This window comes from Penicillium daleae, assembly GCF_028827525.1.
Source record: "Penicillium daleae strain IBT 16125 chromosome Unknown utg000006l_segment0_segment0, whole genome shotgun sequence".
Classification (NCBI taxonomy): domain Eukaryota; kingdom Fungi; phylum Ascomycota; class Eurotiomycetes; order Eurotiales; family Aspergillaceae; genus Penicillium; species Penicillium daleae.
In genome coordinates this window covers 3,684,239-3,709,436 of record NW_026623154.1, presented here as the reverse complement: position 1 = coordinate 3,709,436, position 25,198 = coordinate 3,684,239, and the positions used below count along the sequence as shown (strand labels likewise).

General features: G+C 50.3%; 9 protein-coding genes across 9 annotated transcripts; 5 read left to right on the top strand and 4 right to left on the bottom strand.

The window, feature by feature from the left end:
• Window positions 1–3,354: 3,354 nt before the first annotated feature.
• On the bottom strand, window positions 3,355–4,353 carry N7458_007041 (uncharacterized protein; the record flags this gene model as incomplete). The annotated part of the gene is made up of 1 exon (XM_056910423.1): window positions 3,355–4,353. The coding sequence occupies one exon, from the start codon at window positions 4,351–4,353 to the stop codon at window positions 3,355–3,357; it is 999 nt and encodes a 332-aa protein (XP_056766127.1).
• A 1,690-nt stretch (window positions 4,354–6,043) lies between these two features.
• Window positions 6,044–6,541, bottom strand: N7458_007040 (histone H4; the record flags this gene model as incomplete). The annotated part of the gene is made up of 3 exons (XM_056910422.1): window positions 6,044–6,069; window positions 6,133–6,408; window positions 6,532–6,541. The coding sequence occupies 3 exons, from the start codon at window positions 6,539–6,541 to the stop codon at window positions 6,044–6,046; spliced, it is 312 nt and encodes a 103-aa protein (XP_056766126.1).
• Window positions 6,542–7,275: 734 nt separating this feature from the next.
• hhtA (histone H3) lies at window positions 7,276–7,931 on the top strand (the record flags this gene model as incomplete). Its single annotated transcript, XM_056910421.1, has 3 exons — window positions 7,276–7,300; window positions 7,487–7,594; window positions 7,654–7,931. 3 exons carry the CDS (start codon window positions 7,276–7,278, stop codon window positions 7,929–7,931), a joined length of 411 nt encoding a protein of 136 aa, XP_056766125.1.
• A 3,941-nt stretch (window positions 7,932–11,872) lies between these two features.
• N7458_007038 (MFS transporter) lies at window positions 11,873–13,806 on the top strand (the record flags this gene model as incomplete). Its single annotated transcript, XM_056910420.1, has 2 exons — window positions 11,873–12,241; window positions 12,340–13,806. The coding sequence occupies 2 exons, from the start codon at window positions 11,873–11,875 to the stop codon at window positions 13,804–13,806; spliced, it is 1,836 nt and encodes a 611-aa protein (XP_056766124.1).
• Window positions 13,807–14,653: 847 nt separating this feature from the next.
• On the top strand, window positions 14,654–15,813 carry N7458_007037 (Mpv17/PMP22 family protein; the record flags this gene model as incomplete). Its single annotated transcript, XM_056910419.1, has 2 exons — window positions 14,654–15,294; window positions 15,387–15,813. The coding sequence occupies 2 exons, from the start codon at window positions 14,654–14,656 to the stop codon at window positions 15,811–15,813; spliced, it is 1,068 nt and encodes a 355-aa protein (XP_056766123.1).
• A 402-nt stretch (window positions 15,814–16,215) lies between these two features.
• Window positions 16,216–18,242, top strand: N7458_007036 (exonuclease V; the record flags this gene model as incomplete). Its single annotated transcript, XM_056910418.1, has 2 exons — window positions 16,216–16,666; window positions 16,756–18,242. 2 exons carry the CDS (start codon window positions 16,216–16,218, stop codon window positions 18,240–18,242), a joined length of 1,938 nt encoding a protein of 645 aa, XP_056766122.1.
• A 129-nt stretch (window positions 18,243–18,371) lies between these two features.
• Window positions 18,372–19,889, bottom strand: N7458_007035 (heme-dependent oxidative N-demethylase family protein; the record flags this gene model as incomplete). The annotated part of the gene is made up of 5 exons (XM_056910417.1): window positions 18,372–19,137; window positions 19,217–19,340; window positions 19,405–19,457; window positions 19,511–19,613; window positions 19,670–19,889. The coding sequence occupies 5 exons, from the start codon at window positions 19,887–19,889 to the stop codon at window positions 18,372–18,374; spliced, it is 1,266 nt and encodes a 421-aa protein (XP_056766121.1).
• Window positions 19,890–20,710: 821 nt separating this feature from the next.
• Window positions 20,711–22,688, bottom strand: N7458_007034 (dolichyl-P-Man:Man(6)GlcNAc(2)-PP-dolichol alpha-1,2-mannosyltransferase; the record flags this gene model as incomplete). Its single annotated transcript, XM_056910416.1, has 4 exons — window positions 20,711–20,968; window positions 21,026–21,820; window positions 21,887–22,559; window positions 22,630–22,688. 4 exons carry the CDS (start codon window positions 22,686–22,688, stop codon window positions 20,711–20,713), a joined length of 1,785 nt encoding a protein of 594 aa, XP_056766120.1.
• Window positions 22,689–22,892: 204 nt separating this feature from the next.
• Window positions 22,893–24,845, top strand: N7458_007033 (RNA-binding snoRNP assembly protein NAF1; the record flags this gene model as incomplete). The annotated part of the gene is made up of 1 exon (XM_056910415.1): window positions 22,893–24,845. The coding sequence occupies one exon, from the start codon at window positions 22,893–22,895 to the stop codon at window positions 24,843–24,845; it is 1,953 nt and encodes a 650-aa protein (XP_056766119.1).
• Between the last annotated feature and the right edge of the window lie 353 nt (window positions 24,846–25,198).

The following is a 25,198-nucleotide window of genomic DNA, read 5'->3' as shown; positions in this document are numbered from 1 at the left end:
CTGGGTATTGGGTGACGCGGAGGAGGGTTGGTGGAAGTATGGAAGGACAGTTGTGTGGATATACTGATATTAGTGTCCAAGTGTTACGTGCCGATGGTTCTGGTTCTGTTTCTCGTACTTCATACATTATGTGTTTATGCCTGTGCACATGAAGGCGTTCACTTGACCCGATACTTCCATAGAACAATACCTTTAAAAGGTTAGGCTGTGAGAAGGGACAGAATAGAATACTGTAGAATTAGGAATTGGGGGTTGACCAATCACTCTGTCTGGGAACTTTTAAGCATAAGCGCGCTGGTAGGGAGAGTTCAGGGCGTACAGGACAATAGTTAGTTGGTGGGTTTTATATTAGCGCGGGATTAGGGGGTTCCGCTTGTGGAGCAGCTATGTAGAGTATCGGTTGTGAGTACTATTGACTGTAGCCTGTAGAGATGCTTTTGCTGATTCTTATTGGAAGGGTACATGGCGATTATTACTTTTTCTCCTTGGCGCGTATGAGAGTCCTCAGTTGGAGATACATAGGGGGCGGATTCCGTTGTAAGGAGGAGCTGAGTGAGCACTATCCCCATGCCTTTGGTATGTAGTAGAATGGCATTTGAAATGACATCTCCGATCTGACAGAGTGCGTTGCATCGACTCCAAGCGCGGGCCGCGTGCATCAGGGTGAGATCGTCGGATTTAGTACTCGGACATCTACAGAAGTACATATCGTACTACTGCACATATACTACAGTAGAAGCAATTGAGTTTCTTAGTCAGGCCCGATCAGCGCCCGCAGCGATAGATGGGGAAAGACGAAGATGGGGCACAAAAGTACGTGTCTCTAGTGGAGGCGATAATCGATAATAGAGACAGATAGATTGTCGATTGATGCGAGCTGAGCTGAGCACTACAGTACTATGACCCCCTCCACACATACTTGCAACATATCCACTGTCTATTCCCCTCTCGTTTGATTCTCAGCCAACTGTCCCAAAATGGGACCTCGGGGAATCCGGAATTAGGTTTAGGGGGTTCTGTCAGCTTCACTTTTAGTGGAGTGTGATTGCGTTTGGAGGTGGATCTTGGGCTTTCAGAGAGGGCAGATCTAATCCTTTGTGCTTTAAGGGTGTGCAGAACGACAGGGAGTTTGGAGAGAACACATGGATTCATTGGGTACTGTAGAAATTGGTGGGTTGACGGGGTCCACTGTGGAGTTTGTGGCTTGAAAATATGGAGCTTTGAGTGTGGAGTTTTACATGGTGATTTGTATTCCGCGTGTACGAGAACGAAGTACGAGTTGCATGTTATCGATAAGCCCGTTAGTGATCGATGGCAGTTGATGACAAAGCTGGGGATACGTGACACGCCGTATGAAAATACGCCAGCTTATTAATGTTTGAATGTGGGGCCGTCATGTATTGGGTCGGTATGTGGCGGTACAACCTGTGTCTAACATGATGACTCATCTGGCCTCGGTTGCCCGATTTCCGGTGAGTATGTACCAAGGACTTTATACTCAATCCGGAATAGTGTCTACTCGAATACATTGGTAGCTGATGGTGTTGCTGGAATGCATGTGGGTGGGTGTACGGAGGCACTTCGTGGATAGGGTGAACGCGTGGCTGGCATGTGGCTTTGTGTTGCGTGGAATGTGTTACACGAATGGCGTGGTAGGTTAGAGACCGGATGCTATATACGGAAGAATATGACTGGAAGCTTCTATAGAGTTTTGAAGCCCTGTTGTACGTGGCTTGTGGCTTGTGATAGTGACCGGTGTAGCATGTGCCGTGGTATGCGTACATGGTGTAGTACGGATAGAAGCGGAAGCAGTATCGAGGTTGTTGTTGAGTCAACAGTGACTGATATCTTCACAGTTAGAGGAAGGCCGGTGGCGAGAACGGAGGACGGCGGATAGCATCGTGGCGGAGTGAAATATAGGCAACAACGTATTCTGGCATTTTGTTTGGTAGAATAGTAAGTCAAGTTTGGTTTCCAATTATAACATTGTCTTGTTAACAGAGAATGTCATTACTATATCAGGTTGAATAGTACCTTGGTAGGTGGCGATGTCCAAAAGTGTAAACTACTCGGATGTAAATAGTCAATAGGTCTTACAGGGGAGACTGTGGCTAAGAAAAGTAGCCATGTTCCTGGCCAGTAATCTCGCTTTCCCTTCAAAAAGACCCCGTGGCGTTTCTCCCGACGAGTTTCTACACGTTGGGACCATAGAGCGGCTACATCAATCTCTAGCAGATGCTCGGTATGTATGATAGTGTGGTGATATGGAAGTTGAACGGTCCTATGGGGCGAGTTGACTAGGAGTGGAAATTGTGTGGTGTCACGGCCTCGAGCTTATATCACCCTAGTTATCCTTGAAGGTTCTTATTGAGAAATAATTGTAGCTTTCGGGCTCTATGACTAGGAGATCCCACCATATGAGCTTCTTGTAGATTTTTGATCCGCTCCAGTGAGGCTCAGGGGTACGTCCTTGTCCCGGGTAGGCCAGTGTAGTGAATGCCAATGTCAAGGGAACTCGATGACCGTCTTTATCTGGGGTCATTCCTAGTAGCTTCGAATGATGTTCAAAAATGGGATCTTGTGCGTGAATTACAGCGAAATATTCGTACACTGCAGTAGAGCCCCATCAAGGCACTGTCTCGGAATAATCTTTTAGGGACAACAGTCTTGTACTTCTGTCTCCCAGCGCCTTGTAATTTCAAGTCCTTAAGGATGGGGAGGTTGGGGCTGTCCTCTCCCAATCTCATATTGTAATTTATCAGCCTGTTCCAACCTTTTCGGAGAATAGGCTACTTAAAAACCAGATATTAGTGTATGTTCCACGTCTCTTTGGCACGCTAGTATTTTCCCGTGTGGTGCTTATGCACTTCATGAGGAGTGCCTCCGCTAGTCTCAGTATAGGTGTGTCGATTGCAGGGTTGTGGGACGGGGTGTTTTGGATGTTTTTCGATGTTGACTTGAAGCAGATGCCTCCTGGGGCTATAAGAATCACGCTTCCAAAAACAACATTGGCCGCGTTGAATGCAGGCTGATTTTTCTGGTTATTGTCTTGAGCAACAGCCAATGTTTCCCTGGGTTGTATTTCGAAACATGGGGGGTTTACAAATCCTGGAATATCTTGGTGCTAGTGTCGGTTTGTTCGAAGCTGTCAGCCGGGCCCAGCATCTGGAAATATGCCAATGATACTATCAAATTTTGCTCATCTCCAGGTTCTTATATAATCTATGAGCATGGTTACACCGGTATTGACGTGAATCATGTGCCGTGCGAGTGACGGTAGAGGCTTCAGATGTCTATGTGTGCAAATATGTGCAAAAGTCTGATGTGCATTGATTGTGTCTCGTTTTATCAGGTCTATGGAATGAGCAATCGCCTAGCGAACCGTCTCCGGCAAAAACATTGCTCGCATAGCTGCCTCAGGACCGGGACATTCCCTTCCTTGAAAGCGTATGTATGACCCGCCTCTTCTCTAGCAACCACAACCTCACACTGGCAAAATGAATCCTCCAACCAACGATCCAGGATGGTCTTCTGGCAGGGGCACATGTCATCTTGGAACAGACGTTGCGGCCATTCCGATACAATAACAAAATCGCAGTCATGCCGCTCCAGACACATAGACGCAACGCCAAGTCGCAGGGTGTCCCAGTCAATATTGGCTGGTATCCACGGGGTACCCTCGGGAAGAGGGCTCTTGGATTGCACCCAGTTTTGTCCCCATATTTCGAAATTCAGAGATCGAGCGACAGTCGTCCAGAGCACCCTGTTGTTGGGTGTGGGCATGAGGACGCCGTTCTCCATGGCGTCGATGAGGTGTTCCATTCTTAGAGACCCGGGCTGAACTGCTAACTTGGTGAATTTGTATTTCTCGTGGCGCACAATCTCTATCACTCCGATTGTGGACGTGGGTGTTTGTTGGGGGAGCATCTTCCTCCAGCTCGCCTCTTTGCGGAAGCATGGTTCGAAGTTTGGGTATTTTCCTGGGATGATGAAATTTCTTGATCTGAGCAGCATTTGTGGTAGTATGATCTCTTCGATGAGTGGATTTGATGTGCGCTTTGTACTGTTGGGTTTTGCCGATTGGAGGTAGAGCGCTTGTTGAAGCTGGACAGAAAGGGCGATGGTCTGTTTCCATCGTTGGCACACTTGCTGCGCCTTGAGTAGAGATCTCAAGTCCAGATGGAGGAGTATCATTTCTAGAAGCTCTGTTGTGCCAGTGACTGTAGCAAATGCCGATATCTCTGGGTCTGTATCACTTTCAATTCGGCTGTGCTGAACGTTGTGGTTTGAGCTTGAGCCATGGGTTGACTGGGTCAGGCACCTCGATTGTTGAATGAGCCATTCGTCTCTCATTCTGATGACTTTCAGTGCTATGGATTGCGTGTCTATTCTTGGTCGGTGGTCGTTTTTGTCCGCAGATCGAGAATTATCCAGGTACTCACAGGTCGCCATCGATAGATCCCACTACCGACAGTCACTGTGACAGTGGCACAGGCATGTGTGAATAGGGTGGATAGTACTTCGAGTGTTTGATTTTGGAATGTGTCGCGGGGGGTGTAGAGGATGAGGAATATTGCGACATAGTCATTCGCGTCATCTTATACTCTCCGGCCACAAGGTCCTTGAAGGACCATGTGCGCCATGACTGCATTCGGCCATTTTCTTTTGGGGGGGGGCTGGGTTTTTGAAGGAAGACCATGCTTCCTATTTCGAGTTTCTGTGTTGGTGCGTGGGTTCTCGAGGATTTTCAAGGCAATGGCTGGCGATTATTCTCTGGTGTTGTCGCACGAGTGCGTGCCTGTATAAAGTCGCATTGCCGTCACCGCGACCATCGATTCGGTCGCGGTCATGAGGCTGGTGATATTTGTCTCATGGTTGTGATTCTGCTGTCTTTATACTGCGACTGCTTTTTTATTGGCATATTTGTCGGTTTGGCTGTCATCTGTGTTGGAGCTTGAGGCCAGAGAGAGAGAGGTGTTGTACTATGTTGGTTGTAGCGGGTGCCAAGACAAGTTGAACCCCTGGCCGCAAAGTTGAACCCCAGTTGAACCCCCTGTTCCAAGCACCACCACCTCTAGCAGCAATTTCGCATTGTATGCTCTAATTGATATCATTTTGTTGTGTTCTCTGGGCCGGTTGTATATTTAGTTGCCGTAGCTATTGAGTGCAGTGGGTTTTTTGGCATAACTTTGACTTGGTGTGTGGGTTGTGTCAATGTTAATGTGGTGGTTCATGTGATGAAGATATATATTCTATCCACGTCGCTACACATACTCCACACTCTACCTACACATCAGCACCGATTATTCCAAACAACACTCATCCGACTAGATCAACAGCCAAACCGGACTGGAATGTACTCAAAAAACAAGTACAGCAGCAAAAGTAAAATTAAAGGGGAATAAAACAGGTAGAACTATAACATCATGCTATTCAACATGGAACCGAGTCCCGTACAACTACACAATCCATGGATACTGGAAAGACTACAAAAAGCCATAGCTGGAGAACACTTGCGTGGTTAAGATACATCGATACACAGAGATACGCAATTGATCTTAAAAGTAGCTATGATGGATGAAGCCCAATGCCCAAATCCCACCAAGAAAAATACAGCAAGTTCTTTGCGACATGACGGAACACCAACGCGCCCACACCAATGTAAACAACGCGTCATTACCAACGCAATACACCAGCACTCGACCAAAAGGCCGAAAGACGCGAGCTACAGAGACAAGAACGAAACAAGATTACAAGGAAAGTCAAGCATTATTGTAGTTTCCAGTTAATTGTATTCGTATCGGATCATTGATCCTTTCCACCGTTTCGAGTGGTGCCAGCCATGATTGTAGGAAGGCCGCTATGATACAGGAAAGCTCAGAAGGCGAACACTAGCAGACCCATAGTGGACGCGAAAAGTGGTAATCGTTGTAATGAAAAAGCAAACCCAGAGACCCATGACGATTGTAAAATAAATCAGAGAACACCCCAACGTCCCATCATACCGTGAAACAGCCCGGAAAAGAGAAAACACATGACACGCTTAACCACCGAAACCGTAGAGGGTACCTGGAGGAGAGAAATGTTAGAACAAACGCGACAGAAACGACGTGACAGGAGGGAAAAACATACGGCCCTGGCGCTTGAGAGCGTAGACAACGTCAAGGGAAGTGACAGTCTTGCGCTTGGCGTGCTCAGTGTAGGTGACGGCGTCACGGATGACACCCTCGAGGAAGGTCTTGAGGACACCACGGGTCTCCTCGTAGATCATGGCGGAGATACGCTTGACACCACCACGACGAGCGAGACGGCGGATAGCGGGCTTAGTGATACCCTGGATGTTGTCGCGCAAAATCTTACGGTGACGCTTGGCGCCGCCCTTGCCGAGACCCTTGCCACCCTTGCCACCTGTAGAACGGGAAGACGCGTTAGTGAGTGTTGCAAGACGCGTCTTGTGTAGAAGACTTGTGCGAGGGAAAGAGATGAAGAACCCAATTGGGAAATGGGGTCATAAAGAGAGGAAACACTTACGTCCAGACATGATGATATGAGGTTAGTGAAGTTTTGAAAAAGGTTGGATTGAAAAGTGGAGAGACTTGGTTGTCGACGGAGTTGGATGGGGAAGAAGAGGGAGGAGGGCCGAGGGGTAAAAGGATATTTGTATCAGAAGCGGCTGCAGGGGAGGTCCGTCCCAAATCACGTCGGATCACGCGCTAGTGGGAGGATCCGCCAATCAGCATGCAGGATCCTCAGGGCCGCTGATCTGCTGGGCGGGCGGCTTACCCAGGGATGCTTAGTCACCCCGTGATCATGATCTGGTCCGATTCTGACCTTCCCCTTCCAACTATGGCCCCCTGATCCCCTGGAATTGAAAGTCTGGCCCAGCTACGAGAGAATGTCATGTAGAATACCTCCGATCATTCTGATAAACCCGGCCACCTTTTCCGGGGCGGAGATCAGAGAGTAGACAGGAATGGCATTCAAGATCAATGATCCTGGACGCTGATTGGCTGCATCACGGACCAGGCTCGCTTAGACTCCTCGGGAACCAATCAGATTACGTGATTTGGGACGCTGCACAATCGCGCAACCAAGTGATCTGCCAGACCGAATGCTGATTGGCTCACCCACAAACCGTCAGATCACCACCCCCCTTGGCCGCTGGTACAAATACCTTCCCCCCACCCACCGCTTCTTCCCTCCTTCATCCATCCAACGACACTCATCGACCAACCAACCTTTCCATCAACAAAACATCCACTTTCATCTTCAAAGATGGCTCGCACTAAGCAGACTGCCCGTAAGTTCCTCTAACTTCCTTTCATTTTACCTCGCTCGCTTCTTTCCTTTCTATCTCCACCGGCTCAGTCTGGTTGTGTCATCTTGTGTGCCACTTCCATTTTGGGACGAGGGGCGGAGAGGGGTAGAGACGCGACGCGTCTTACTCCCATCCGAACATGATCACTAACAGTCCTTCTCTCAACAGGTAAGTCCACTGGTGGCAAGGCTCCCCGTAAGCAGCTTGCCTCCAAGGCTGCTCGCAAGGCCGCACCCTCCACCGGAGGTGTCAAGAAGCCTCACCGCTACAAGCCCGGTATGTTTCAATCAACCCCATCTTCCATCATGCATCTGGTCCTAACAATCCTTTCCCAGGTACCGTCGCTCTCCGTGAGATCCGTCGCTACCAGAAGTCCACTGAGCTGCTCATCCGCAAGCTCCCCTTCCAGCGTCTGGTCCGTGAGATTGCCCAGGACTTCAAGTCCGACCTCCGCTTCCAGTCCTCCGCCATCGGTGCTCTCCAGGAGTCCGTCGAGGCCTACCTCGTCTCCCTGTTCGAGGACACCAACCTGTGCGCCATCCACGCCAAGCGTGTCACCATCCAGTCCAAGGACATCCAGCTGGCCCGCCGCCTCCGTGGCGAGCGCTCTTAGATGGAACAATTATTCTATTCCACTAATAAGCTGCGTTTCTTGACAACTTCTGGGAAGGCGATCGGGGTTTTGCTTTTTCTTTTCATGACTACTGGCGATCAACATGACGGGTTTTTGCTTTCGAATATCAAATGGGCTGGAATCAATGGTTGTTTCTGAATTTTGCTTTTTATCATCTGCGTGAATCAATGCTACTGCCATCCTCCTCGTCCTTCGCTGGCTCGTGGCTTGGATGGTTCAGTCATGGGCATGTACATTAAAGAATAGCTCTTATCATGGTGTCTTAGCGCACACCATCTCATGACATAGACGCTGAAATGCGATCTTCTATGATTCAACCCATTTCCAATTTCTTTCCTTTGTAATCTTCGTATGGCGACGAGTGAATTACTTGACGCGTTGTTATTGTTTATGATCTCGATGAGGCTAGACTGGTGTTTGTCGCGTCGTTGTGTTGAGTCCAAGCACTGGCCGTGATGTGACTGACGCGGGAGAGTACCACTCCAGCCCACACAGGTTGACCGCGATGCCCTCATAACAGTAAACCCCCGTATTGCACCCAAATACTTCGTATGCCATGTGGATATAGATGATCCCGAGTTCCCCAGCTTAGATCCTTAGATTTCTAGAGAATCAACGTGTCTTGGATGATGGTATACCACGTATCCAGGATGGATGACTGCAACACCAACTGCCATCGCTTACAGTCCTCCAATGTACTGGCATCTTATTGCCAAAGCAACAAAATCAAAAGAAAAAATAGAGGCTCGATCAACATATCACTCTGAGTAGAGCTTGAAAACCCCCTTCTATCAGATCTACAGCCCCTCCATTCACGAATCCTCCACTGTCCCATCCAACAATCCAGAAGCCCGCTGCCATGCGACCGTTGCGGGACCAACAGAGAATGCGTTTCCAGGCAGCACCCGCAAGGGAATAGCGACGAGCATGTTAAGCTACAGTCTTCCAAACCTCCATGATGTACAGTCCTATTCAGAGAAGTATTCAGACTTGGAAACCCTCCATATATCGGACTCCGAATGCCCCTCTCGCCATGCAGAGCCTGGCCCAATCCAGGGGCTTGTCTGCCTGGCGCAGCGGGGGGATGAGTTTCTGCCTCAGGCGTACGTCATGATGAATCAAGTACTTCGAAACAAGTGGGATACTTGATCTTCTGATCCTGCGTGCTACAGGGTATATCAAGAAACAGAATTTACATTTTCATATTGTATAGAATAATGGGAATCAAATGATGCAATTTTAATGCGCCAGATCCTTCTCAGACCCTAGATCAAGGCCTTCTTATTCTTCTCCCATTCATGCTTGACATTGATGGGGGTGGGGCAAGCGAGGAATCGTGATGACGGATCAGGATCAGGACTGGATTTCCTCCTTTGCGGCCTTAGGCATCATGCCGCTTGGCGTTTTCTGGTGGCTGCACAGAATTTTCTTCGGGTTTTCTGTTCTGTCTCGCCACCCGATTGTGTTTTCGGCGTCGCCGTGCTTCGGCGGGACCCGATTTGATTCTGGGGATATGTCCTGGCCTGATCCGACGGTCGGGTTCCGTTGGTTCTTGGCCTGAATGGGATTTGGATCAGGAGCTTGGAGGATGAAGCATGTAGTATTCATGACATGATGAGATATATGTTGTTATTGAAGAACTCGAGGTGTGTCGGTGTACGTGAATACTATACAAGTAGAGTTTGATCCAGACTGGAGTGTATACACTTCCGAACGTTGCTATGGTTGATCTGAGGATCGGTGGCTTCTTTACATAGTCGTATCATTGGACCGTAGTTGGATTTGAATACTAGTTTGTCTTTGTTTGTCTCTCTTTAACTGTTGAATAGGGATCATGATCTTGCATTCATCATTCATTATTCAGATGCAAACAGTAGTTACACTGTAGCCTCATTGAGAATCTTCAAGCCTCGATTTTCAGGTGTCAACAACAGGCGGCCCAAGACTACGCCGGCATCATCTTCTGATCCTGACCACAGGTTTTGCTCAATTGTAGTCAAATCATTGAGCTAGCCGCAATCATGAATAAGGATTCTCATCGACCTATTATTTTAGTTGGCAAGGCAGTTGATAGACAGAGCCCGATGCTCCAGCGGCTGGACTTGGCTGCGGAACTATATATCCCAAGTAGCGACAGGACAGACAGGCCAGGCCATGTAGTATCTTGATGCACAACTGGAGAAGGCTGTCAGCCCAGTGTAATCGTGTTACTATCATCATCCGACGAGTCTGACAAATGATTACCAATCACATTTTTTTTTTTCGAGAAGTTAGTTAACTACTGTCCTTATGAATAAACCCGTATGAAAGCGTTCATCGACACAAGGTGGCATAAATAAGGATTTCGGGATTGATGCTTATTAAAGGGACCCGTATTTGAGCCCCACCTAGTAGGGCTGGTTGCAGCGGAAAATTAAACAATCGAACAACAATTATGAACGAGAGACGATCTCTAAGATCTATCTGTGCATATTGAGTATTCGGTGCAGCAGCGCAGAGCCGTGGAGATCCGGCGTCAGCTTACTTCCCCGGGCCCGCATCTTGGGACTGATTGGATTCAACCTATGTATGTGACGAGGCCATCGACGGATGTGGCCCTTGCACGATAAGAGACTGAATAATCTTCAAGCTAGATTTATACTATAGATCTGAAAGTTTACGATGGATCTTATACTATGTAGAGATCAACTGTACGGAATACAGTAGACGATATATGAGAAACAACGTTGTATGAATATGACCTAACAATCACAAGTCAAATACCTCATTAAGATCGGACTCTGGACTCTTCGTGAACTCCGTTGTCCTCTGCAACTGATTGACTCATCACATCCACCTCGTAACTAACCAATTATCGGTTGTTGATGCCGATAGGAGCATATTGTTTCAGCCTGATCCTTAAGTCCGCCATTTGCCAAGTTTCCGTGCCGAGTACCCGGCGCACAAGCCAAGCGTGGCCTTGTGCTATGCATAACCCGTCACGTGGCGTTTCCTGTTTGCGTCATTCTTTTGCAATCGGACCTCGTGTATTCCCTGCTAGTCTCTCACGCCCTTTAGCGAAGGGCCTAAATGGAGCCTCAGTCGAGTGTTTCATTTGCTAATAGCCTAATCGATGACAAGAACTAAGGAAGCATTCTACGATGGCGTTCGGGATCATTGATAGCCCGACGCTTCATCTCAAAGTTCCTGAGCACAGCATAACATGGCCCACGGATCGGCGCTTCGGTATCCCCAATTTTTTTTTCTTCACCCATGTCCAGCCAGAGCTAGTGACCAACCATTTTTCTAGTGACTGGGGCCGTTAATTATTAATCCCAGGTAGATATGCACAGTGGTCATCTTATGTAGCTTAATACCTAACGCCGGCGTACATCCGACTCTAGATCTATGGATGAGGTATGAAAAAAAAGAACCCCACTAATTCAGGACCCATCGCCTGACTCGTAGGAGCTTCGATCCATTGCCATGATTAAAAAGGGGCCATCGGGATTCTCGAACAAGTATTTTTTTATTTCTATGACTCTATCTCTCGCCATCTACTCACTCATAATCTCTAATATCTCTGTGGTGATCAACACGCCTCTCTCTGTCCCGAATCCGGTATTCTTCTCTGCTCCTCTCGGCCCCCGCAAACGGTGCATAACTAGGGTTTCCTACTATCCTCCAAAACCCAAACATAACTCGGGTCTCCCCGCGCATCACTATTATCTTGGGGACTTGTTTCCCGGTTCTTAACGTCTGGTTATTGCCCCTGCGTCATCGCTACCTCCCACCTTCGACCGCTCTCTATTCGACTCACATCCCATCCGTGTTGACGACTATACTGTACTATACTCTACGATATCCCGCTATACTCTACGATATCCCGCTCTACTCTACGATATCCCGCGATACTCGGAATTTCCGCTCGCCTGCCCACCATGACGGGCTATGACGAGAAAAATGGATCTGAAAAGATCGAATCCACTCTCCCCACCTCGATTTCATACTTCCGCCTGGTCTTCGATCAAGGCGTAGTCACCCAGCAGATTGCAAGCCACCCATACCCCGGCTCTGGCACCGAAGACGATCCTTATGTCGTGACATGGATCCCGGATGACCCTCGTAACCCGATGGAGTTCAGCCAGGTTAAGAAGTGGAGCTTTACTGCTGTGGTGGCTATTGCGACGCTGGCTGTTGCATTGGTCTCTTCTGCATACACTGGTGGTGTCGAGGAGATTGAAAAGGAATTCGGCATCGGAAGTGAAGTTGCTACTCTCGGTGTCTCGCTTTTCGTCGTGGGTTTTGCTGTAAGTTTTTCCCTCGCCAGATGTTAGGCCTGCTTGGCTCGTTTGAGCTTGAGCTTGAGCTTGATACTTCCAGGAATGAATCAACTAACATGCAATAGGTTGGTCCCCTGCTCTGGGCTCCTCTTAGCGAATTGTTCGGCCGCCAGCTCCTCTTTAGTACCACCTATGCCGCTCTCACTGCATTCAATGCTGGCTGCGCCGGTTCTAAGAATGCTTATACCCTCATTATCCTTCGATTCTTCGCTGGTGCTTTTGGATCATCGCCCCTTACCAACGCTGGTGGTGTTATCGCCGATATGTTCTCCGCCAAGCAGCGCGGTATCGCCATGAGTCTCTTCGCTGCTGCTCCCTTCCTGGGTCCCGTTCTGGGCCCTATCATCGGCGGTTTCCTGGGTATGAATGAGGGTTGGAAGTGGGTGATGGGTTTCCTGGGTATCTTCTCTGGTGCTGTTTGGATTATGGGCTCTCTTTTCATGCCTGAGACCTATGCGCCAGTCTTGCTACGCCGCCGTGCTGAGAAGCTCTCGAAGCTTACGGGCAAGGTCTATCGCAGCAAGATTGAAATTGACCAGGGCAAGCTTTCACTTAAGGAATCGTTCAAGATCGCCTTGTCCCGCCCTTGGATTCTCCTGTTCCGCGAGCCTATCGTTTTCCTGCTGTCGCTGTACATGGCTATCATCTATGGTACTCTGTACATGATGTTTGCTGCGTTCCCGATTGTGTACCAGGTTAACCGTGGCTGGAACCAGGGCATCGGAGGTCTCGCTTTCCTGGGTATCATGGTTGGAATGCTGATGGCCGTCGTCTACACTCTCTGGGATAATAAGCGGTATATCAGGGTTCAAGAAAAGCACGATGGATTCGCGCCTCCCGAAGCCCGTCTGCCCCCGACTATGGTTGCTTGCGTTGCGATTCCTATCGGTCTTTTCTGGTTTGCCTGGACCAACTACCCTAATATTCACTTCATGGCTAGTATCGCGGCCGGTGTGCCCTTTGGTTTCGGCATGGTGCTCGTCTTCCTGGGTATCATGAACTACCTGATCGACGCATACACGATCTTCGCTGCCTCCGTCTTGGCCGCAAACTCCGTTATGCGTTCCCTCTTCGGTGCCGCATTCCCTCTCTTCACCACCTACATGTACAACAACCTCGGCATCCACTGGGCGTCCTCAATCCCCGCCTTCCTCGCGCTCGCTTGCCTGCCCTTCCCCTTCCTGTTCTACAAGTACGGTGCCGCCATCCGCACCCGCTGCCCGTTCGCCGCCCAGTCTGAGGCCTTCATGCGCAAGATCCAGGAACAGGCCGCCGCCGTTCCCAGTGAGGAAGAAGGTGAAGAGAAGATCGAGTTTGATCGCACCGAGGCCCCGGCCCCGCACGAGCCTTCTCTGTCGAGCACCTCCTCCCACGCCGATGATCATGCGCCGATTGCGGCTCAACGCACCCCCAGCCGTGCCCGTTCGACTACATCGACTCGCACTATGGGCTCCCTGGCTCGTGTGCCTACGTATGAGGGTAACCCGTACGATGTCGATCGTGTCAACACCCGCGAGTCCTTCAAGCCCTAAAAAAGACTCGAACTTTCATCTCCAATCCTCTCCTCGAACTCTACGCTATACACAAATGTCTCCCCACTCTAATCCTAGTGTCTACCGCCCTCCCTCGTCACTTTCACCCAAAAAGTTTCCAATCTCTGTCCTTTGCATTGTGCGGTGAACTATCCTCCCGCCTACTTGCGTTTTGTTTTATTTTTTGATACCTTACTTCCCCATGTGCCTGCACTCGGGAATGTCCTCATGTATTTACGGGCTTTATTATTACCTGCATATAAATCTGGCGTTCGTCATGGATCTGGCGTGATTTATTTACTTTCGAAATGACAAATTATTCTCAGAAATTATGGCCCAGTAGCATGTAAGAGAGTAGCTCGATATTTGAACCATCAAAAATCAAAAGTCGTCACTGTAGATAGCTCTTGCGACGGCGCTTCACCAGATCTATCAGATCGCAATCCCTCGGCGATCTGATCTCATCCCGAGAATGACTTTTATCGGAAATTCACGGCATTTCTACGGGCCGACGGCCGAATCAAACCCCCCCCAATGTGACAGCTGAGGCGCTGACTCTGATTTTTAATCACAAGCCACTCTCTTCTACAGACACTCCTATTGTTGATTTCACCTTCTCTTTCTGCTGATACCCCCATAGACCTCTTTGCTTATTCATTTCTTGATTCCCCCACTCGGAAACACCTTCCGTTATCGGTTCTTTCGTTTCTCCCTTATCGCCACAATCGGACTCGGCCCCCGATACTGTATACCTGAGTCACGACTCGCCCCGGATCTTTTTTTCTGTTCGCTTTTGTTGTGCCTGGTCTTCACTCACTGTACATGACGAGTATCTGAGTACATCGAGATGAGTCTCTTTCAGAGGGGACTCGGCGCCCAAGTGTCAGCGTTTGCGACTCGTCCCCGGTCGATCAACCCCAACATTCGAGCGCCGCTTCGGCGGGTGCGTCAGCCGCGCCGACACAAATCCTCCGACGCCCCAACGACGCCTGAAACACCTGCGGAGAGCAAGATTGGTGGTGATGGAGTGTCGGGGAATGCGAGTGCAAATGCAAATGCAAATGCGTCGCCAAAGCCCGCTCAGTCGGATATCTCAACTGCTCAGACTGTGAACACCGCAGCAGCAGCGGCAGGCGCAGCGACGGCACCGGGTGCCGCAAATGCGGTGGTGCAGTCTAGGGGACTGCGCGAGATTATAAAAGCTGGTCCCCTGGGTCGGCTGGGCAGGTGGTATTCGCGCGTCCAGGAGCGCAAGCCGTATACGACGCAGTTCTACAGCTCCATTGTCATCTATCTGTGCGGAGACTTGAGCGCACAGCTGATGTTTCCCTCGGAGGCACCTCCACCTGCTAAGACTGCGGGGAAAGATAACAAGGCAACGGAGGATGAAGAGGAGAAGGAGGTCAGTCGTGGGGGTGGATATGACCCGTGGCGAACAGTGCGACACTTGATTGTGGGTGCAGGATCGAGTATCCCGTCATATAACTGGTAAGTAGCTGCTGGTCATAAAGTGCATCGGAGTAGAATGCTCGATGAAGATGCTTCTGTGAAGATTTGGAAGACTAACCTCAAAATCTCAGGTTCATGTTCCTCCATAATCACTTCAACTACCCCTCAAAAGTCCTCTCCATCTTGACCAAAGTCGTCGTCCAACAAATCTGCTTCACCCCCGTCTTCAACACCTACTTCTTCAGTCTGCATTCGCTCCTCGCGGGCGCCACCCTAGATGAAACATGGGAGCGCCTGAAGAAGGCTCTCCCGGTCAGCGTGACAAATAGCGTCAAGCTTTGGCCCGCCGTCACTGCCTTCAGCTTCATGTACGTGCCGGCGCAGTTCCGAAACGTATTCTCGGGCGTCATTGCTGTTGGCTGGCAGACATACTTGAGCTGGTTGAATCAGAAGGCAGCGCGTGAGGTCCTGGCGGCTGAGTTCGCGGCGGAAGAGAGCAAGATTCAAGGTGTGCAAGCAATGGCTGGGAACTTGGTTCCTGCCACGGCTGCTGCTTAGCATGGATTCATTTAGAATTTTTGATCGCGGGCAATTTGTATAGACTTCAGGCCTTGACATTGCGGGCGTTTGATTCATTGGTTTTTTTTTGGAGCGATGCATTGCATTTTCTTTTCATTGGATAGATACCAAGTTTCGACAATAGATATAGACTTTCCTTTTTCTTTTTTCTCAGTTCAGTATCATTCTGACTAAAGGATAGCCCCAGTAGAGTAAGTTAATAGCTCGCTGAAAGCGTCGAGTAATTAACTTGATTGTAGGTTCTCAAATCTGGATTCCAAATGTAGTTTACCGTAGTTTACCTTCTCGGATCCTCCCGCAATGACGTTCGCGCCTCGCGATCCCTCTTCTCCTACAAGTTACATGCCACACAGGACATGACCACCCTCAATAGTCGCAGGCATGTCCTGCCCACCGCAAATACCGCGGCCTGAAGTATCCGATTCCAGCGACTACGGATCCGACTTCACGCCAGATCAAGAGGAGCTACTGAACGACCTGCTCACGAAAGCTGTCGCAGAACACGCGACCGTCCACCGAGACGCCACTCCAGTATCAACACCAACGCCAAATCATATCCCCGAGGACACAATTACAACACCGGTCGCGGCAACACTTGCGGATCTAGATTCCTTTCAGCCAGCGACTCTAGCGGCGCTTGTCGCAGATATCGAAGATGCTGTTACGAATGCCCCCGGCGTCCGCCTGTCGAAGGTATTGGGCCGGGAGAAGCCTGATTCACCGTGGAGACGTTCGAGCCAACGGCCCTGGCCTGGGCCAACGAGTCCACGGAGTCCTACGGCTGGGAGACCAAGTCAGGGCTCAAACAACAGGGACTCCCCGATTGGTATGAGTGTTCCCGATATCTCCATCCCGAAGGATCTATGCTTTTCTGTTCAGCGTCTGGGGTCAGGCTAACACGCGGATATCCGAAGCGTTTAGTGGAGCACTCTGGATCAACCGAAGGGAGAGAACGCGAACGAGAGCGCAGTGCCGTGCGCGAGCTTGAATGGACACAAGAGACCCAACTAGCGCCGACGCTGGATACGCGGACCCCCGTGGAGCGCTTTCGACGACCACCGAACAAGGCGTTCTCGGTTACGGACCTGGTCTCTCCGGCTTGGTGTGAGCTGCAGTATTGGTATACTCTAACCAAGCATGGGCGGAAGAGAAGGACGCCCGCTATGAAGAAGGGGAGCGTTGTGCACAAGACTCTCGAAGACGAGATATACACTACGGTCCCAGTGGAAATAAAGACCAAGGAGGATGCGTGGGCGTTGCGAATCTGGAATGTGATACAAGGCCTGCAGATGTTGAGGGAATACGGCATCACGCGTGAGTTGGAGATCTGGGGCGTTGTGGATGGGGAATTGGTCAATGGGGTTATTGACCAGCTTTCCTACGAATGTCCCGATTCCGAGCTTGAGGCCACGGCTGGTGCATTCTATGAAGATGCGGCAAAGTCACGAGCCGCTCTGCCAGAGTATCAGATGTCTTTATCAGATTTCTTGCTGTCTTCCTCTCAGGGTGGAAAACGAATCTCGGATCTCGCCGACTTGGGAGCGCCTGGGGAAGTATCTCCCGTCGAAGATAACCCGGCGGTTTATGGGTTACCGCGAATATACATGACGGATGTCAAGACGAAAGCGAATGGTTCTGTACCGACAGTCAAGAGCACATCGTTTCGACCGACGTTACTTCAACTCCAACTCTACTACCATATGCTGAACCGTCTCATCACAAGCGACGATGTTACAATGGATGTGCTTGCAGCGCGCTACAACCTGGATCCCGAGAAATCATTCACTGATGGATTTATTTCAGAAGTTGGCGGCCTGAATGACGAATTCTTTGATACCGTCTCATCCCAGGGGTTCGACCTGGACGATGTTCCTACCCCCGAAGAAGCAGTGCAAGCCTCTCATGGGTTTGGCCCGGCTTCTAGTCCCCCACATGCAAGTCAGGACTCGACTAGTATTCTCCTGACCCATGGCACCCTTCACCGTCTATGGAGTTATATGAAAGAGCAACTCCGCCTCACCTTCATCCCCTCATTCTCTCCTCACGAAGAGTCCGTCGCACCTTCTATCCCATCGTTGACGCAGCCAGCGATGCTTGAAGAATATCCTACTCTCCTCTCTCCAGTCCTTACGGCCCGGTTCCTCTCGTCAGCTCCCACGACTGATCTTCACCCACGGCTCCTGGGAAGCAGGTCCTTCCTTTTCGATCCGTCCACCATGTCATCCTATATCACTGACCAGATGGAGTGGTGGCGGGGCCAGCGCAATCCCCAAGGAGTCAGGATTGTGGAAGCCTGGAAATGTCGGATCTGCGAGTTCCGCGATGAGTGTTCATGGCGACAGGAGCGTGAGTTGGATTATGCCACTCGAAATCGGAGACGAAGAGCCGGTTCGTTGGCAGATATCTAACGTTCATTCGGCCTGAAGACTGCTACCATCGCTGTCATCGAGCAAGATAGTAGTCTGCTCATTACTCTCAGTACATGGGCCATAATTGAATACATAGCAACTGAAAAAAGTTCATGACTATCTCCATGTTTATAACGGATAACTCCTCGCTTCATCCTCCTTCTCCACCGCCAATCCAGCCTTCACCTGCTCCTCATGCTTCTGATCCAAGTACTCCAACAAAACCTCCGCATACTTCTCCTTCCCCTTATACCTCGAAACATCATCTCCCCAACTGCGAATCGCAGACGCCAATCGCCCAGGCACATATGGCTCCTTCACAATCTCCGTAATCGGCTCGAAATACGTCCGAATAGTAAACACCACAGCGCCAGACCTGGGCAACCGCCGTAGTGACTGCCTTTCCGACCGGAAATAATGATGCGCAATCGCCTTATTCTTCGCCGCGGTATTCCACGACACCGTCTCCGCGTCCTCGGACCCAATACTATGCGACCACGGTAGACAATCATCCACCTGGATGAAATAGTTATTCCGGAGAACGGGCTCTTCAGGCTTGAGGCGACGGAAGAAATTCATCATGCCGCGCTCGAGTTTCTCGCGGAATTGCGGGACGTCGCCTGATGTGTGGATTTCGGAGAGTGGCATGCCGAATTTGTCGCTGAGACGCCAAAAGCCTGCGAGGAGGATGGCGCCGGCTAGGAGGTAGTATTCGCCGTCTGGGCGCTCGAACATTAGGGCTAGATCGTCTTGGACGAGGCGGGCTGCTGTGGCCATGGGGTCTTCTGGGAGGGGGCGCTGGGTTATGTTGAAGGTTTCGTTGGTGATGGTGTTGGTGATGCCGGTGGGTGTCTTTTGGAACATGGTTGGGTATCGTTCGGGGAGGTATTCACATCTGCAGGGGATATGTTAGTATTGGGAACTTGTAGTTCGGGAGTTACTATATAGATCTAGCTGTGTAAGGATGGGCATACAGTTCTTCGAGGAGCTCGATCGCTCCGTCCATTGCTTCTGGGGCGGTCCCGTAGCATTTCTCGCCGCGCTCTTCGAGGCGCTTCTTTTTGTCGGCGTGGTATTTGAGGTAGTGATTGTCGAGTTCTATATTGAAAGGAGGATGAAATGTCAGTATGCATATTAGACTATAGTGCAGGGACGTTCCTACCAATCCATTCGTCCCATTTCATACTTCTCAACCCCATCGTAACAAAGTATTTACTACATGAGCAAGTTAGCAGAGAAGCAAAGTGACATAAAGCCATTCAACTTACGGGCCATATCGAAAAGGCCGATACGGAATCGGCTTCGAGGTATGAACGTCCCAGTCCGAGTAAGAAGTTGCCGTAGGTCTCTTGAAATCTGATGGCGTCCAGTCTACATACACAACGATCAGAGAGATGCAAGGGTGTATCCACGAGGGTATTACATACCCCCAAACTTCCGTGTAATCTTCTCTCGATTATTATATCTTGATGCTGGCTTCTCCAGGTCTGGAGTGGGAGGCCTAGCGGTGTGGTCGGACGAGGACTTCCATTTCCGGAAGATGAAGAGCACAAGACAAGAACAAAGATTGAGAGCTATGAAGACCCCCGCGATATCTGTAACTGGGAATATTGATGAGATCGTCCCCCGAATTGAGTCAATCGACATGGTTTGTGAGTATCGGTCGTGAACTGGGGAGAAGAGATGTTGACAGGACTCTAGTGGTATTTCATATGCTCATGGCTCTGCGGTGGATACCAGAACCAGTTGGCAGGCAGTATGTACTCTGTACGGGCAGTCGTTAATGTATATCCGTAGCAATGTGTACTATTATAAGCTTATCAAAATAGTGACATCAGGCAATTAGCGCTAGTCATCTTCTACTGGTTGCCATTCCTGTTAATCGGATGCGAGGAGGACCTGAATCAATATCAGAGGGCTAGGTCATGGTTGTGGTCGAGGTATAATCAAAAGAGGGGCTACCTTTGTCATGGACCTGTTTTCAGCCGTTGGATCCGAGCCTGCAGGGAGCGAGCCTATGATAGCTCTCTGGGCACGACGAGGAGGGATATGGTTTATCTGCGGAGAGGGGGTGCTCTTATCATCCGTTTGGTTGCACAGGAGAGGGGGGATCTCTTCTCCCGATCGGGTAAAGTGATCACGAAGGATAACCTTGAACCCCGGATTTTCAATTTGGATGCGAGAGGGCCATGGAATATCCGCATGTTAGGACTACTATGATTAACCTGATCATTGACCCGTTTACGTGGAGATCTGGACGAGGGCTGTCTCCAGTTGAAGATATTGGACGTCTTGGCGTGTATTGTGAATACCGGGGTATACGAGGAGCAACAAGACACACTCAACATATCGCAGGTCAACTTGGACTATTACAGTAATACTATTACAGCACCATGGAGAGAAAGTCTCATTCTTGTATTATGACGCCTTCAAAATGATGTAACACTAAGTATCAAAGGTCATCTTATTTATACACTGCTGTCACCACCATGGCGCTGCAAGAGGCAGTACTGGCCGTACTTGCGTCGGAACTGCTCCGGGATAATTGGAAGATCTGGCACCCAGATGAGTCGTCCTACCAGACCGGTCTGGGAGGCATCCAGGAACCTTTCGCAGGAGAGAGATTCCCACTGGGACTCGTCCTGCACGAAGTGAGGCTCCAGTTCAGTCGCTTCATGACCAGGGAAGTAAGAGTCAACCAAGAATGAACACTGAGAAATATCGACCTGCGAATCCGAGTAAGTATGACAAATTGCTAGTTGAGATTACTGGAGAATCCTTACATATTTGCTTGGGTCCTCAATATTGAGATCATTCATTCCAGAGGGTATCTTCGACGCACCCTGCATACGCCCAAAAAGACTTGGTGCGTCGGGGAACTCACCCGGGAGCAAACCCTTGAACTCGCTCCGAACGAATTTGGCCCGCATATCGTGCGGGAGGAAATAAGACGAAGGGAAGCGGTACCACTCCTTTCCAAAGCATACAGAAGCTCCTGATTGCGAAACATCCGCATGCTGCAATGGCTCGAGAACCTTCAAAGGAGCATTGTACGCTGTCACCATCCCTAGAATACGGAGCATGCCGGCGTTGACAGCCACCATGATAACCGACAGAACGGCGACTAGCTTCAGCTTTGCGGGCACACGGCCTATGATCTCCTTTGGATTGCTGGAGCCAATGTATGTCAAGATCAGATGAAATGCAAGAGCAGCATTGAGGGCGAGGAACGGGTACGCGGGGTACATGAATCGCTCCTCTTTGTGAGGCTGGATCGTAAAGATGCCGAACCACATGTAGAAAGGCGCAACCAAGGTCATGGAGCGCATGAGTGTTTGAATCGAAGTGCCCTTGGAGCGGAAGGCGGCTTGAAGAAGGAGGAGTGGAGCAGATAGCATGGCGAGAACAAACCAAATGTTGAAGTTCAGCAGGAGGTTTCGAATGTAAAATGTCCATGGCTCGGTGCCGAAGATGTCAGGACCTCTTCCTTGCCCTCCGAAAATGTTGTATGCGACAATGTTCCAAGGTACTACGGCAAACTTGCTGAAAAAGGCGTAGTCGACTGCTACCTCAAGGGCCTGTAAATCATAGTTCGTTTTAGCAAAGTAAATGCAACTGGATGCTTTCGGTCCCTCCCAACTTACCATGATGCCAAGGCACCGAAGAGCACCATCAAATACTGCATAGAACAAAGAGCCCATATTTCGTGAGAATGTGCTAATTATGAATTCTTCGAAGATGAGAGGCAGGATCAGAGCACCAGCGAACGGCCAGCCAACAATTGATCCTAGACCGAACCACATGATTCCCTGCGCAATCTTCGGCCCACCTTTCAGGTCTAAAAACGCAGCCAGACCAAGCATAGACGTGTACATGGTGAACGTGGACGGCAGGAAAGCAGCGGACGCATGAAACATGCCCGGGCTAAACAAGGCGATCAAGAGAAATAGGAGCCCGATGCGAGGGTTAAGGGTCCGGCATACGGAGGAGTACAGCCTTGTCTGGCAACCGGCACAAAAGGCAGCGAGGGCAAAGCGAATAAAGTAGAATTCGGCTGACTTGGAGTGGACGACCAATGATCCTAGCTTGCCCACTGCCGCGTGTAGCGACACGTAGAGCCAGCTTCGGATTGAGTACACCGGCGAGTACTCCCATGTCTGAAGTCCATACCCATGGTCAAGATAATGTGTAGGTTCCCAGAAGTTAAACACTTCATCGCAGTCTTGAATAGGCGAGAATAGAGCTGCTAGACCATTGGCAATAAGACACAGGTACAGGGTGGCGTTTAGAGGGAGGTAGAAGGGTGGGGGTGGAGGGCTGCGAGCAGGTCAATCTGTCAGCTCAATTATATCAAGTGAATATTTGGTGATATAGTTCCAAGAATTACTGTGCTTTTGTTCGAGGAGTGTGGGCCGCGCCCGAATCAGCTCTGTCGAGCTTAGCCATCCTGTCGCGGTGCTGGTTGTTTCGAAGGTTGACTTGGCGATAAAGTGATAACCCGCCCGATAAGCCCGATAACGAGCGTGTCCGGCGACCGCCACGGCAACTTTGGCAGATCCGTAAAAAAAGTTCCCGCGACATTTTTTTTTTGCGCTTCGCTTTGTCGCAACACTCGCTGTGGCAATTTTTGAATTTGCTATTTGTTTTAAGATGAGTGAAGACCAGAATATTCCTGTCGAGTCTGCGGGTACGGGCGACTGCCCTCCTGCGAAACGACCCTGCACCATCGATACGCCCCCCATTACAGGAACGCCCGATGATGGGAGCGATTTCTACAACACACCGTTGGGTGCAGCGACCCCGGTGACCAAGACGGGGCTTGAAAAGGCCGTGTCTGTTACTGAGACTTCTGTGACCTCTCAACCAGCCCCCATGATCCCTGGATTGGGCTTCATCAACAATCCCAACGGACAATCTACAACCAACGAGCCCTCCCAGCCTACGGCCGCAGCAACGCAAGAGCAGGATGCCATAGCTGCTTCGCCAGTGACGGTCAACACTAGTAGACCGGATAACCGAGAAGAAATTGTTGAAACCAATGGTCAACAAGAGAATTCTGGAGATGCCATGGAAGTCGACGAGAAGCCCGAGCCTGCCACCCAGGGAGAAACAAATGGAGCATCGACTGAGCAGCAAAACAACACAGAGGAGCAGGAGCAGGAAGGGGAACACCCAGAATGGGAGGTCGACTCGGATCCTTACGAGTCTTCATCTGACTCTTCATCATCCTCCGATTCCTCCGACAGTGACGACGACGACTACCCGATCCTTAGCCCCGAAGAACAAGCCCGGATCCTGATGCTTGCCGAGGGTGGCTCAGACGATGAAGGAGGAGACAAGGGAAAATCAGGGGGAAAGATTCGCTCAACCAACGAGGTCGACGAGGACGTCTTGCCGATTCCCGACGTCTACATTACACCCGAAATGAAGATTGTGCTGCTGGGCAAGGTCCAGACCGCCATCGAGAATGCAGTCCTCATCGAGGCCAGCACCTCCGGAGAATACCAGGTCCTGGAGTCGGGCTCCTTGCTGTGCTCCGAGGATCGCAAGGTTCTAGGAGTGGTGTCAGAGACCCTGGGCAGAGTGGAGAACCCTCTGTACACCGTCATGTACAAGACAGCCGAGGAGGCACAGGAACGGGGCATGGTGAAGGATCTCCCAGTTTACTATGCTGTGGCGCACTCTACCTTCGTGTTCACTCAACCGTTGAAGGGCATGAAGGGTAGCGATGCGTCAAACTTCCATGATGAAGAGATCGCCGAAGACGAGATTGAGTTCTCAGACGATGAAGCGGAGGCTGAATACAAGCGGAAGTTGAAACAGAAACGCCAGGAAAGAAAGGAGGCTAAGGAAGGCGGCGCTGCTCGAGGCAAGAAGGGACCCCCTGGCCCTTCAAAATTGAGTCAGACTGAACTCAACTACGATGATGGGGCAGCCGAGGATGGATATACACCTCTCGCCCGCCCCAAGAACCTCCATGAGATGATGGGTGCTCGCGAGGCACCTGTCGAAGGAACCGAGCGAGGAGGACCTGGCTTCCGTGGCGGACGTGGCCGAGGCCGAGGCGCTGATCGTGGAGGTCGTGGAGGTCGTGGCCGAGGAGGCAGTGGCCGAGGTGGATCCTGGGACAGAGATCAAGACCACCGGCCTTCCCATCAGCAGAATGGCAACATCTCGCAATATGGACAGCAGGCTGCAACCCCACAAACACAGCCTCCAGCACCATACGGCCAACCCGCGTACCAGCAACAACAACCTGCTTACGGTATGCCTCAGCCATTCGCTGGATACCCGCAATATCCTCAGCAGCAACAACCTCAGTTCGGCCAAGGCCAAGCACCCTCGCAATTCCCCTTCCAGTTCCCCTTCCAGCAACCATTTGCGCAGCCGAACCCCTTCCAGGCCGTCCCACAAGGCGCCCACATCAACCCTCTTTTCCTGGCTGCACTGCAACAGCAGCAGCAATACCAGCAGGCCCAACAAGCCCCTGGTCAGGCACAGCCGCAAAACCAAGCGGCTATGAACTTTGACCAGGTCAAAGCCCAGCTGGATCTGCTACGGCAGTTGAGCAATGGTAACCAGGGACCGCCGCCTTCTTCCTAAAGCTTCTTGCTTTGGTCGGACTATATCTCATGATGATTTGACATCGATACCAAAATTTTTGCATCAGGAGCGGAGTTCTTGTGTTATATAAGCCTGGGTTCACGTAAAAAGTGTCGTGATAACCCTGTTGTGAGATTTTTGGCTCGCTCATGTATCAAGGAAAGAGTACATACAAAAGTATAGCATTTGATGATTCACCTTCATTTCTTCGGGGTCAATATATTCAACTCCTGTCTATCCTCCTGCTGTAAAAGATGTGTCAAATCCCTCAGCGTCTTTCTTTGCTTGGAGGTTTTCTGAAATCTACGTACTCTGGGTCGCTTTTCTCTATTTTCGCAACTTCAGAAATCTTC